This window comes from Mesocricetus auratus, unplaced genomic scaffold (assembly GCF_017639785.1).
Source record: "Mesocricetus auratus isolate SY011 unplaced genomic scaffold, BCM_Maur_2.0 Super-Scaffold_100007, whole genome shotgun sequence".
In the NCBI taxonomy this organism is placed as follows: Eukaryota; Metazoa; Chordata; class Mammalia; order Rodentia; family Cricetidae; genus Mesocricetus; species Mesocricetus auratus.
This window is the reverse complement of record NW_024429191.1, coordinates 58479562-58493507: the sequence shown is the minus strand read 5'-3', so window position 1 is coordinate 58493507 and position 13946 is coordinate 58479562. Positions and strand designations below refer to the sequence as shown.

Here is a 13946-nt window from a genome sequence, read left to right as displayed (position 1 = left end):
TGTGGGTCTTGGGGATTGAACTCAGATCTTCACTAGGATTTCTGTCAGGCACCCTCCTGCTGAGCCGTTTTTGAGGCAGAATCTCGTGTAGTCCAGGCTAGCCTTGAACTTGCTATGTAGTTAAGGCTGGACTTTACTGTGCCTCTTGTCTGCTTTTCTGCCTACTATGATTAGAGGCAGTGTTACCATCCCTAGCTTTAGAATGGGTAATATTAAAGACACTTTTCAGTTTAAAAAAGAAAAAGAAAGGTAAGCTGGTAAGATGGCTATGCAGATAAAGGCATTTGTTCTGAAGCCTGACAAGCTGAGTTCAGTTCCTAGAGCCCACATGGTAGGAAAGAGCTGACTCCCACAAGTTGTCCTCTGACCTTCACAAGTACTTTGTAGTATACATGTATGCGTGTACATGTACATACAAACACACAAGTGGAAGGAAGGAGTCAGGCATGGTAACATCATAGCATTTGGGATGACAAGGCAGGAGGATGGTGAACCCAAGGCCAGTCTGTACAGTAGAGCAAGACCTGTGCTTAAAAACAAAAAGAAACAGAAGAAAAAGAGAAAGAGAAGCAACTGGGTATGGTAATGTGTATCTATATTCCTAGCTCTCAGGAAGCCAAAGCAGGAGGATTACCATGAATTCAGGGCTTGCCTTGGCTACATATAGTGAAACCCTATCTTGGGAAGAACAAAAAGAAAAAGGAAAAGGAGATAGTGATAAACATGTTGCCTGTGCCTTCCCCATAGTGTTCCATATTGTCCCTATTCAGCAAATGAATCTGTTTTTTTGTCTATATGTCCCCATTTGTTCTGGTTTTTACCTGGCTTAAAAAAAAATCTTTCTCCATAGGTGGATGATGACTTTACAGCCCAAGATTACAGGCTCCAGTTCCGTAAATGTACTGCCAATCATTTTGAAGATGTGTACGTAGGGTCTGACACTGAATTCATAGTGTTGCATATAGACCCCAATATTGATTATCAATTCAGAGTCTGCGCCCGGGGAGACGGCCGGCAGGAGTGGAGTCCTTGGAGTGTACCCCAGACAGGTCATTCCACACTGGTGCCTCATGGTATGCTCTTATCTTGTCACACTGAAACTCGATAGGGTGTAGGAAAGTTTACCCCTTGTTCTGAGAGTGATACACAGGTAACCACTTTCCTAAGGATGATCTTGAATTGAGAGAAGAACGTGGAACCTGCCTTTTACTCGGATCATTCCATGTAAATTGTTTTCATCAGCTCTTGTCTTTGGATTCAAAATTGAGCATCACTCAAAATCACAGATTGAAAATAGTGCCTAGAACATACCACATACACCACACACACACACACACACACACACACACACACACACACACACACACACACACACACACACCTCTCTGTGCAACAGCCCTGGCTGTGCTGGAACTCTCTTTGTAGACAGGCTGGTTTCAAACTCACAGAGATCTTCCTTCCTCTGCCTTCCTGAGTGTGTGATTAAAGTTGTGCGCCACCACCGACAGGCTTGTTTATTCATTTTTAATATGACGCTGTTGATTGAACTCAGATCCTTATACATGCTAATAAATACACGCTCTATTATTTATTCAGGTTGTAATATCATCAAACTATTAAATTTGAACATTATATTTTTTAGATAGAAGATGACCATTGTTTGGTGTTTTTCGATTTGTATAGGAATTTACCAAACTCCTTTTGTGTAATTTGTGACTCTAACCCCAATACTCTGTTACTAAATCTTTTATTAAACTTAGCTAGGACTGCTTTAAGTAATTACTTTCATTCAATTCTGTTTAAGGTGTCTGTATTCAATAAACTCTTGAAAAAAATTGCAATAATTTATAATGGCTTTCTTTTTAAAGAGTGGACACCTGGCTTTGAGGGATACAGTCTGAGCAGTCGAAGAAATATAGCACTCCGGAATGATGCCGAGTCCTCAGGTGTTCTCTACTCCAGTGCTCCAACCTACTTCTGTGGGCAGACATTAACATTCAGGTAAGTAGACTGAGAAATGCTGTCGTGCCTCTAACCGTGTAATGGAGTGTGTAGGGTGTGCATGAGTTTGAATTTGATATATCTCAGCTTTAGTCCATCACTCATAGGTATTGTCAGCAGTTTGGCAAGTTTTTTGTTTGTTAAAACAGGGTCTCACTATGTATCCCCAGCTTGGCCAGAAGACCAAACTGTTTGCCTCTGCCTCCCAAGTGCTGGGATTAAAGGAGCACACCATCACATCAAGTTTTTGGCAAGACTTTAAATTTTTCCTCTGTTTCAGTATTCTCATCTGTATCCATGGGATTATTGTGAAGAGTAATGGATAATGTATATAAAATTCTTGGTACTTGATATGTTTGTCTTTTTGCTATTGGTAAGTGGGGATAAATAAAATACCTCATAAAAGTGTTTTTAAAAATCAGAGGTATGGGGCATGGTAATGCAGACCTGCGACACCAAAAACTCAGGAGATGGAGAAATTTAAGGATGCGTTTAGCTGCAAAGCAAATCCAGTATAGGCTGCATAAGATCCTGTCTGTACAACAAAACCAACCAGAGGCCAAGAATTAATTTTCCATTTGTCAGTGAGAGTAAGTTTCTGAAAAGCAGTTCACCATAAATAAAGGATTTTGTCCTGCCTGGTCCTGTAGCTGATTAGTCCCAAATAAACACACAGAATCTTATATTAATTATAAACTGTTTGGCCTGTGGCTCAGGCTTCTTATTGGCTAGCTGTCTCTTAATTATTAACTCATTTCTATTAATCTATGTATTGCCACATGGTCTTGGCTTACCAGAGAATGTTCAGGCTTCTGGTGGCTTCATGGTGTCTCTCTCTGGTCACTGTTTCCCTGCCTTTCCTCTTTCCAGAATTCTCCTAGTCTGGTAGCCCCACCTATACTTCCTGCCTGGCTACTGGCCAATCAGCATTTATGCATCAACCAATAAGAGAAACATATATTCACAGCATACAGAAGGACATCCCCCATCAGCTTGCTGCTGTGAACACACCATGTATACAACTCTGTAAAATACAACTGAAAGCAAGCCTCTTTTACCACCAGTCAGTTTTCCTTTACCTGCTTTTCTAAATGAGAAACATTTCTTTCTTGTTAACTGAGCAGTGTGTTCTGTGGTTGTATTTCTTTTTCTTTCTTTCTTTTTTTTCTTTTTTTCTTTTTGGTTTTATGAGACAGGGTTTCTCTGTATTGTTTTGCAACCTGTTCTGGAACTTGCTTGGTAGACCAGGCTGATTTCGAACTCACAGCTATCTGCCTGCCTCTGCCTCCTGAGTGCTGGGATTAAAGGCATGTGCCACCATCGCCCAGCCTGTGGTTGTATTTCTAAATAGCTCTTTTTTTGCAAAACCGAAGCTCATATGTTTTGTTTACTCATTTATTTTTGGCAAAGCCCAGTTTTGATATGAGTGATCGAGCATGTGCCTACTTTACCACGCTTACTTCAGTGTAGCAAATTCTCCTCTAAGTTTTGAATTCTAAGATTATTGAATTTTTTCAAGATTATTGAATATCTTCCTCCACTTTTCTCCCCGCCCCCTCACTCTCTTCCTTCCGTTTTTTTTTTTTTTTTGCCAGGCCAGGCCATTTGGTGTCAATGCCTGGCCTGGCAAAAAAGTATTACCAGAAGGTTCCACATGCCTTTTAATTCTGGCATTTGGGATGCAGGGACAGGCAGATCTCTGTGAGTTTGAGACCAGCCTGCTTTTACAGAGTGACTTCCAGTACTGCCAGGGACAGAGAAACCCTGTCCCAAAAAACCAACCCCTTCCCCCAAAAAAGAACAATCCAGATTTATTTTCATGTGTATTGGTATTTTGCCTGCATGTATGTTTGTGTGAGGATACCATATCCCCTGCAACTGGAGTTACAGATACCTGTGAGCTGCCATGTGGGTACTGGGAATTAAACCTGAATACTAGAAGAGCAGCTAGTGCTCTTAACCACTGAGCCATCTCCTCAGCGCCTATTTTTATTTCTTTAAAAATGCTTTTAATTACATGTGTGTTGGGGTACACACACTTGCAAGAGTAGTTCTTCTCTTTCCACTGTGTAAGTCTTAGAGTTCAAATCAAGTACTCACCAGCCTCAGATGATCAGATATTTTTCTGTTTTGTTTCCTTGTGTAAGGCATGGGAGAACATCTGGAAGTTTTGACTAAGCCAGTGTTGCTGTGTTCCCCTCCAATCAAATCATTTGAACTGCCCGCCACTGTCAGGATATGCTTGTTTATGCTTTGTCTTTCTTATGACACCTCCTCTCACCCATTAAGTCATAAAGAAAGAATGGTTGAATCACCAGAAAAATGTCAAGAGGAGAAAAATGAGTCTGTTACTTTCCATTTCTACAACAAACACTTGAGATAATCAGCTCACAAACAGAAGAGGGCTGTCTGGCTCACCTTCCGGTAGTTTAACCCATGGCAGAAAACTCGTTTCTTTGGGGCCTGTGCCAGTAAGTATGGTGGCAGGATTTTCACCCATTCCTAACAGTGCCAACCAAGGACCAGACTTTTGACACTGCCTTTCAGGAGTAGGGAGGAATTCTATATCTAATTATGGCAGAACCTAAAACTCAAAATCTACTTATGCCCCACATAGTGAATTTTCTATACTGAAATATACTGTGTTTATGTCTTTGTGTACAGAAGTACTTTCATTAGTGAAATGTCTCAAAACCAGGTACTTGTGCACATCAACAGACCTGAGCTTTAATAGATAGATGCAGGCCAGAGAGCTCAGGTAAGAATAATGATAAATAAATAATTGTGTTGCTATCTAAGTGGTACTTATTCTGTACCAAGTACTAGTGTATATGGTCTTATGTGCCCTAGGCTATGTAGCTGAGAATAACCTTGAACTTCTGATCCTCTTGCTTCTACTTCCCAGAGCTGGGGGAGAGACACACATGGCTCTACTGGCTTATTCATGCTAAGGACTGAACTCAGGGCTTTGTAAATGCAAGACAAGCACTCTGCCAGCTAAGTTATACAGCCAGCTGCATTTTAGTCTTAAGGTAACCTAAAGTGCTAAGTGTAGTTAACACTTTTAGGAATGAGGAAATTAAGGCACAAAGAAGTTAATTATTCAGTGCCTCGAGGCTTGTAATTGCCAAAGCTGGAATTGAAGTCCAGGGAGCCTGCCTTCAGAATCTATCGTTATGAATTCTTGCCTCAACTTGCAGAGTATGGGATAGACATGCATTACCACACCCAGAGACATTCGTGATCTTAGCTATTTGTCATTGCATCTCCTTTGTCTTTTTTGTGAGAATGTAAGTATGATTCTTACTAATGTGGAGATCTACAGTCTTACTGTTGCTTCCTCACTGTTGTGTTGGTGGATGTGTTGTAGCTGAACTTTAGGCCTTGGGTGTAAAGCATTTGTTCTTCCACAGAGCTGCCCACCCCTTCTTTCCAATTTTAGGCCCGTTTATCTCCCCATATTGCTTAATCATAATGCTGTCTTATGTTTTTGGGTTGTTTTGTTTTGTTTTTCAAGATGGTTTCTCTGTATAGCCCCAGCTGTCCTGGAACTCTCCTGTGGACCAGGCAGGCCTTGAATCCGCCTGCTATTGCCTTGAGAGTGCTGGGATTAAAGGGGAACCCCATTCCCACCCAGCCTGCTGTCCTCTGTTTCAAGTTCCCTCTCTGTGGATACAGAAGAGAATTTATTTCTGGCTTGCATACTTGCAATAATACAAACTGGCATGACTCCATTGTTTACTGGTCTGACACAAGGTCTCAATCAAACATGGCTTCTCGGCCCTCTCCCAGAGAAGCCTCACTGGGCCCCTCTTGGCTGAGTGAGTAACTGAAATTCAGTTAAGCTTTTTAGCTAGACTGCATTTTTGTCATTCTCCCCCTTGATTGTGGACTAAGTGTTTTTTACCCTTGTTCAAAGTTAAACTAGGTACATGGGAGGGGCAAATGAGTGTACCTGTATGAAGATCATCTTAAGAACCCATTCTTTAGAAGGGTGGCTGCACTCTACTCTCTACTCTGGCAGGCCCCACTCTGTTGTTTAGCCAGTTTGTCTTTGCTGTGGTTTCTAGAGGGCTTGTAGGTATGGCCAACCTTTCGGCATTGTAACTTGGCATTGTCATCTGGAAAGTGTCACTTGAGAACTGAGCAGTGCCATTGTGGTGAGGGGCAAGAGGGGACATCGAAAAAAATTTCTAAAGTAAAGTATTTTAAGTAAGTGTACCATTCTTCGTTGGGTCGAACTCCCAACTATCCTCGGCACTATGGGCAGCAGGTTAGACATGCTTGGTAGAGCATCTGAAACCAGTGACAACTTGTCTCTAGCTGAATGCTAGCTAGCTATTCCTGGAGTCTTACTGCTTTGGTGCCAGTGTCTGCTGACAGCCCTTCTCCTGGACTCTCCTGTTTCCTGACTGAACACCCTGTTTCCTTTGCCTGCTTTTACCTTTTCCTGATATCATCTTTGATTTACTTTTTAATTATGTATGTCTGTGTGTGCATATGCCCTTGAACTGAATCCCCTCCAACTGGACTTACAGTCAATTGTGAGCTGCCTCTTGTGTACCCTGGGAATTGAACTTTGTCCTCTGCAAGAGTAGCACATGCTGTTAACCCCTGAGCCATCTCTCCAGACCCTTATTTTTTTTAAGTATTTTATTTATTTATTTCATTTTATTTTATTTGCATTGATAGTTTACCTGTATGTATGTCTGTGTGAGGGTGTCAAATCCCCTAGAGCTAGAGTTACAAACAGTTATGAGCTGCCATGTGGGTGCTGGGAATTTAACCTGGGTCTTCTGGAAGAGCAGCATTCTATCTTTCCAGCCCCCCCCATTTATTTATTTATCTATTTTTGATTTTTCAGTTGCATCTTAACAGGTCACACTCCATCACTGAGGAGAGCCAGGGCAGGAGGTCAAAGCAGAAACCTGAAGGCAGGAACTGAAGCAGAGAGGACAGGAGAAAGATACTGACTGACTTGCTTAGCTACCTTTCTTATATACCCCATGCCAACATGCTAGGATTGGTTCCTCCCACATCAATTGCAGTTTTTAAAAGCCACAGCCATTTGCTTGTGTTTTGAGACTGGTTCTCACTATGTTACCCTGGCTGAGAATTTAATATGTACCCATGCTGACCTTGAACATGTCAGCAATCCCTTCCTCTGTCTCCAGAGTACTAGTATTGTGACAAGTACTACCACATCCAGAGGCTTTGGGATGTGTGAATTTATTCAGTGCTCTCTTGTGGTAGATCCCCCATCCCTCACACTCCTCAGTAAGGGTCTTACTTTATAGCAATACACATTCACAGCATACAGAAAGATCATCCCACAGCGCATATGTTTAAATTATGTGTGTGAATGTAAGTGCACTTATGCCATGGCCTGCATGTGAAGGTTAGATAACAAGTTTTAGGAGTAAGTTCTCAACTTCCTCAATGTGAGCTCTGTGGATCAAACTTAGTTGTCAGACTTTTTTTTTGGGGGGGGGGGTTTCGAGGCAGGGTTTCTCTGTGTTGTTTTGGAAGCTGTCCTGGAACTCGCTCTATAGACCAGGCTGGCCTTGAACTCACAGAGATCCACCTGCCTCAGCCTCCTGAGTGCTGGGATGAAAGGCATGCACCACCAATGCCCGGCCAGACTTTTTTTTAAATATTTATTATATACAGTGTTCTGCCTGTAGGCCAGCAGAGGGCACCAGATCTCATTAGGGATGGTTGTGAGCCACCATGTGGTTGCTGGGAATGAGCAACCAGTGCTCTCAACCTCTGAGCCATCTCTCCAGCCCCTTTCAGTTGTCAGACTTGTGAGGCAAGCACTTTTACCCACTAAACCTTTTCACAAGCCCTTGTTTTTCGTTTCTGAGACAGTTTTTTAGACAGCTCAGACTGGCTTCAAACTCTCTTCCTAAGTACTGGGATTATAAGTATATACCAGTTGAGCTGGACAGTGGTGGCTCACACCTATAATCCAGCACTTGGGAGGCAGAGACAGGAGAATCTCTGAATCTGAAAATAGCCTGGTGGGGCTGGCAGGCAGAAGAGAAAAAGGGATCTGGGAACGAGAAAGGAAGACTTTAGGGACCAGCCACCCAGCTACACATCCAGACACAGAGTAAGAAGGAAAGGAAAGCTATACAGGAATAGAGAAAGATAAAAGCCCCGAGGCCAAAGATAGGTGGGATAATTTAAATTAAGAAAAACTGTCAAGAATAAGCCAAGCTAAGGCCAGGCATTCCTACTAAGAATAAGTCTTGTCTGATTTATTTGGGAGCCAGGTAGTGTTGTGCCCAAGTTGTAAAGTCCCCAGAGACCAAAAGGAAGACAGACCCACTAAACTGCAAAAGCAAGGTTTAATGATTGTTCATCCACCCATGACCAGGACCCCGTCTGGCTAGCTGTTACAGCAGCCTCCAGAGGGAGTGAAAGTCCCTGTCTACTGCTAGGTCTTATAGACAAAAGTTACAGGATTACGTCTGATTGGTTGACATTTGGGAACAATTAGAATTTCTCAAAGTCATATTTTGGCATGAAATATCTGTGTACCAATTATTTTCATTGGAGAGAACATTCTGTGGTTTCTATGGCATTGTCTTATTATTTGCAGGTGACCTGTTGTACGTAGATACCAATAGTTTTCAGAACTATATCCTGGAGACTACAGGGGAGATTTTGGTCCTCTCTGGAGTTTCTTTTGTGGCCAAACAGTTCCCAGGAACCAAGCATCTAGGAGGCTGGGGGGTGGGGTCCTGGAGTTTCTTTGTGTTCAGTTTTGGCCTTAGACTCCGGGAGACCAGAGGATCTGGAGTTTCCTTGTGTCAGAGGCCTATTGTCTTTTCTGTAGTCATGGCTACTAATACAGGGGGCTGAGTGAGGCTCTGGTCCCTTTATTTCTAAATTATTAGAAGTGAAGCCTTTGAATTTATTTTACCCCTTTCAGGTAGTAGGCTCCCCGAAAAAGCCAAAAGTAAAAAATAGCACAATAAACAACCATGTCTGGCATTTCTTCTTCTATTTTGTTAGTTTGTTTTTCAAGATGGGGGTCCCTATGTAGCTCTGGCTATCCTGGGAATACTCTGTAGCCCAGGCTGGCCTTGAACTCAGAGAGATCCGCCTGCCTCTGCCTCCCAAGTCCTGGGATTAAAGGCCAGGCCTCTTCTTTTTCTTAAACTCTAATTCTTTATAATACAAAGTACTCTAAATTCTCAGAATGGGAAAAGGATTCAGTGTGGTTCACTTAAAAAAAATTCTGCTGTCAATCGAGAAAGTTGACTTTCCATTTTAGAAAAGTGGTATTAAGTAACAGGGAAAGCTGGCCGTTGTGTTTTTAATCCCAGCAGTACAGAGACAGAGGCAGGGGGATCTCTGAGATCAGGGCCAGCCTGGTCTACAGAGTGTGTTACAGGACAACCAGGTCCACACAGAGAAACCCTACCTAGAAAAAAACAACAACTAAACAAAAAAGCCAGGGAATGAGTGATCTACTGGCAACCTCTCGGCTTATCTTCCCTGTACTATAATAGTGTGTGGGGAGAATTCCTCTGGGTGACGTCCCTATATCTGTAGTTAGAGCCCACTTCATCAGGTTGCTGTATCTCTTGGGTTATCATTGTAGCAAAGCAAAAATCCCAGCCTAGTTGTACTCTTCCCTGGAACTATGTAATGTCTCACCACAGAGCATATGAAGGAACAGACAAGATTCAAAGATTCTAGTTAAAAACAGATTAACTTGATTTCTGTTTTGTGTTGAGATAAGGTCTTACTTACGTAACTTAAATTGACCTTGAGCCTCTTTGGTGCTAGGAGGGATTATCATGTGTGTGGTGCCTGACTCAAACACCAATTTGTAAAAAATAGTATTTTTTTGTTTTTGTTTTTCAAGACAGGGTTTCTCTGTATCTTTGGAGCCTGTACTGGAACGTCAATATGTAGATCAGGCTGGCCTCAAACTCAGAGATCCCCCTGCCTCTGTCTCTGTACTGCTGGGGTTAAAAACATGCACCACCACCACCTGGCCAAAAACTAGTATTTTTTATTTATTCTTTGAGAATTTCAATCAGAATAAAATATATTTAATCATACCATACTTTTCCTGCCTCTAGTTCCTCCCAACACTACCCACCAACGTGTCCCACCTCAACTTCATATTTTTCTTGTTTTTAAATATCCCAGAGTCCAATTAGTGCTGCCTGTATACCTGGGTGTGGACCGTCCCTTGGAGCAAGGGCAACCTACCAAGGGACACACCCTATATTAAAAAAAAATACCTTCCTTAGCAGCAGCTTCTTCACTGGGCTTTTCTAGGAAATACTGAATTATGATGCTGTTTTGTGTATTTTGTCGGGTTCTGGGGACTGAACTCAGTCTTCTATATGCTAACTAGCACTCACTGAATGTACCCCAGCCCTAGACTACTTTTTGAATATGAGAAACTAATAAGATATACCTGGTGATGGCAGAAATGAAATCTGTACAGAAAACAAAAAAACCCTGCTTGAGCTTAAATTCATTCAGAAGTGATAATAATGTTAATATTAATGAAGAAGACAGTGAGGGTGTAGCTCAGCAGCAGAGACCTTGCCCTGTATATGTAAGCCATGCATGGTTGGTGCATTACTACTACCACCCCACCACCACCACCACACACACACAGGGTTTCTCTCTGGACCTGGCTGTCCTATAGCACACTCCATAGATCAAGCTGGCCCTGAACTCAGAGATTCCCCCTGCCTGTGACTCTGTACTGCTGGGGTTAAAGACATGCGCCACATCGGCCAGCTTTCTCTGTTACTTAATACCACTTTTCTTTTTCTTTTTTTTTAAAGATTTAGTTACTTATGAATACAACATCCTGCTTCCATGTTAGAAGAGGGCACCAGATCTCATTATGGAGAGTTGTGAGCCACCATGAGGTTGCTGGGAATTGAACTCAGAACCTCTGGAAGAGCAGTCAGTGCTTCTTAACCTCTGAGCCATCTCTCCAGCCCTAATACTACTTTTCTAAAATGGAAAGCTAATTTTTTTTTAATTGAACCACATTGAATTCTTTTCCCACTCTGGATATTTAGAGCACCTCGTATTATAAAGAATTAAGCCGGGCGTTGGTGGCACATGCCTTTAATCCCAGCACTCGAGAGGCAGAGGCCGGTGGATCTCGAGTTCAAGGCCAGCCTGGTCAACAGAGTGAGTTCCAGGACAGCCTCCAAAGCAATACAGAGAAACCCTGCCTCGAAAAAAACAAAACAAAAAAAGAATTAGAGTTTATGAAAAAGAAGAGGCCCGACGTTTAATTCCAAGACTTGGGAGGCAGAGGCAGGCAGATCTCTGTGAATTTGAGGCCAGCCTGATCCACAGAGTGAGTTCCAGGATAGCCTCCAAAGCTACAAAGAAACCCTGTATTGGGGTGGGAGGATTATGTTGTATTTTATTTTTAATTTTTGTATAAGCGTGTCAGATCCTCAGGAATTGGAGTTTCAGGCAGCTGTGAGGTACCGTGTGGGTCCTGGAAACTGAACCTGGGTTCTCTGGAAGAACAGCCAGTGCTTTTAACCAATTAGCCATCTCTCCAGCCCTTGTTTTGTTTTTTGGTTTTTTCAAAACAGGGTTTCTTTGTGTAGCCCTGGCTGTCCTGGAATGAGCTCTATGGTCCAGACTGACTTTGATCTCAGAGATCAGCCTGCCTCCTTCCCAAAACCTGGGATTAAAGGTGTGCACCAACCACTAAGCCCAGCTAACATACTCTTTTTTTTTTTTTTTTTTTTTTTTTTTTTGGTTTTTCGAGACAGGGTTTCTCTGTGGCTTTGGAGGCTGTCCTGGAACTCGCTTGGTAGTCCAGGCTGGTCTCGAACTCACAGATATCCGCCTGCCTCTGCCTCCCGAGTGCTGGGATTAAAGGCGTGTGCCACCAACGCCCGGCTAACATACTCTTTTTTAAGATTTTTTATTTTTTTGTTAGAGTGTATGTGTGTATATGAATGCATGTTATGTGTGTGAAAGTGCCTGTGGAGACCAAAAGGTATTGGATCTCTTGAAACTGGAGTTCCAAGTGGTGGTGAGACATCTGATGTAGGTGCTGGGTACTGAACTCCTATCCTCCGCCTGTTTCATGTTACATTTAAAAAAAGAGATGAAATGACCTTTCTACTTCAATTATAGAGTTGAAACTGTGGGACAGCCAGACAGACGAGACAGTATAGGAGTGTGTGCAGAAAAGCAGAATGGCTATGACTCTCTGCAGCGGGACCAAGCTGTGTGCATCAGCACCAATGGTAAGCCATGTATGACTGTGCCCTTAAAACAGATTCATAGCTGGAGCTGACCTTAATGAAAGTCACTTTCCCAAGGACTAACTTACTGGTATGACAAGGCACGTTGCAAGCCCACAAAGGAGGGAAACAACCAACAGTTCTGCCCAGCTATGAAAAAAACAAACAAACAAACAAACAAAAAAAAACACTCACAAACTAGTTAAGGCTGGTCAGTTGGCCCAGAAGATAAAGCACTTGCCATGCAAATCCAGCAACCTGAGTTTGATCCTGGAGCCCACATAAAGGTGTGAAGAGAAAACCAACAAGCCCACATTTACATGCACATTGCACATATATAGTAAGTACTTTTTAATCCCTCACTCCTTAGTATTTATGCTTTCAAAATCCAAGCATGGTGGCACACACATGTAATCCCAGCACTTGGGAATTTGAGGCCAATCTGGGATTTTTCCCCCTGTATCTATGGGGAAAATAAATAACTAAATCATTCCTAACCAGCATTTAATCTTCTGTGACGAATAAGGTAGAATAAGTTTCTTGTCTATTGTGTAGGAAGCTGTGTAGCTGCTGAGGGCTGAGCTCTGTGGAATTATTTCAATCCACTTCTCATAGGAAGCTCAGTCTCTCCTGAAGAATCCAGTCCCATACCAGAATTCTGAAATATGGTTGAAGCTCAAGTTTTTGCTCTGACTGTGGGAATGGGGATTAATCTCTATTTAAATTCATTATTAATACCTGATTTTCTGGAGTGTTTCTTTTTCCTAAGAATCAGTAATCTAGAAACTTTTTGAATCCTCTCAGTCACAGGTGAATGTCTCTTAATGTTTTAGGTGCAGTGTTTGTAAATGGCAAAGAAATGACTAACCAGTTGCCTGCAGTTACCTCTGGATCCACTGTCACATTTGACATCGAAGCGGTGACTCTAGGAACTGCTAACAACAGTGAAGGTGGCCATGTCAAGCTCCGAGTAACCATCAGCTCCAGTAACAGGGAGGTGGTGTTTGATTGGCTGCTTGACCAGTCCTGTGGCTCTCTTTACTTCGGATGCTCCTTTTTCTATCCTGGATGGAAAGTCCTGGTGTTTTAGCATTTGTGAGGGCTTGTCCTTGATTTGAGGGTTTGGTGTTTCTGTCCTCAGCCTAGCTTAGTTGAATCTGACTTTAAAAAGGTGAGCTTACTTCTTGGATCACCAAATGGAAAGTATTGCCAGTTTGCATTGTTATATATCAATAAGAGGCCAGGGGTTGGTGTCACAGGCCTTTAATCCCAGTGCTTGGGAGGTAGTTGCAGGTGGATCTATGAGTTCAAGGCCACCCTAGAATACAGAGCCAGTTCCAGGACAGCCAGGGTTATACAGAGAAAACCTACTTCGAAAAAAATAAAACCAGTAATATTTTAATTAGAAGTGAGCTGAATGAGGTGAACAGAACTATAGTTCAGTTTTGTTTTTAGCATAAACACCAAACTCCTGCTTTAAAAGTCTGCATACTTTCCCAGAGTTCTTCCTAAACTTGGTTGGTTAGAACGGAAAAATGTCATATTATTAAATCTTCATCAAGATCAAAGGCCATTGGCACACGCCTTTAATCCCAGCACTCGGGGGAGGCAGAGGCAGGCGATCTCTGTGAGTTCGAGACCACCCTGGTCTACAAGAGTTAGTTCCAGGACAGCCTCCAA

At 42.5% G+C, this 13946-nt stretch overlaps 1 protein-coding gene across 1 annotated transcript in view; it reads left to right on the top strand.

The window, feature by feature from the left end:
- Crlf3 (cytokine receptor like factor 3) overlaps positions 1 to 13946 on the top strand; it is a 40660-nt gene extending 26714 nt beyond the window's left edge. Inside the window, exons 5-8 of the mRNA XM_005076984.4 lie at positions 851 to 1073; positions 1869 to 2001; positions 12157 to 12269; positions 13100 to 13946. Of these exons, the coding sequence (XP_005077041.1) occupies positions 851 to 1073; positions 1869 to 2001; positions 12157 to 12269; positions 13100 to 13356 (726 nt within the window). The 3' untranslated portion in view covers positions 13357 to 13946. The remainder of the gene's footprint in view (positions 1 to 850; positions 1074 to 1868; positions 2002 to 12156; positions 12270 to 13099) is intronic.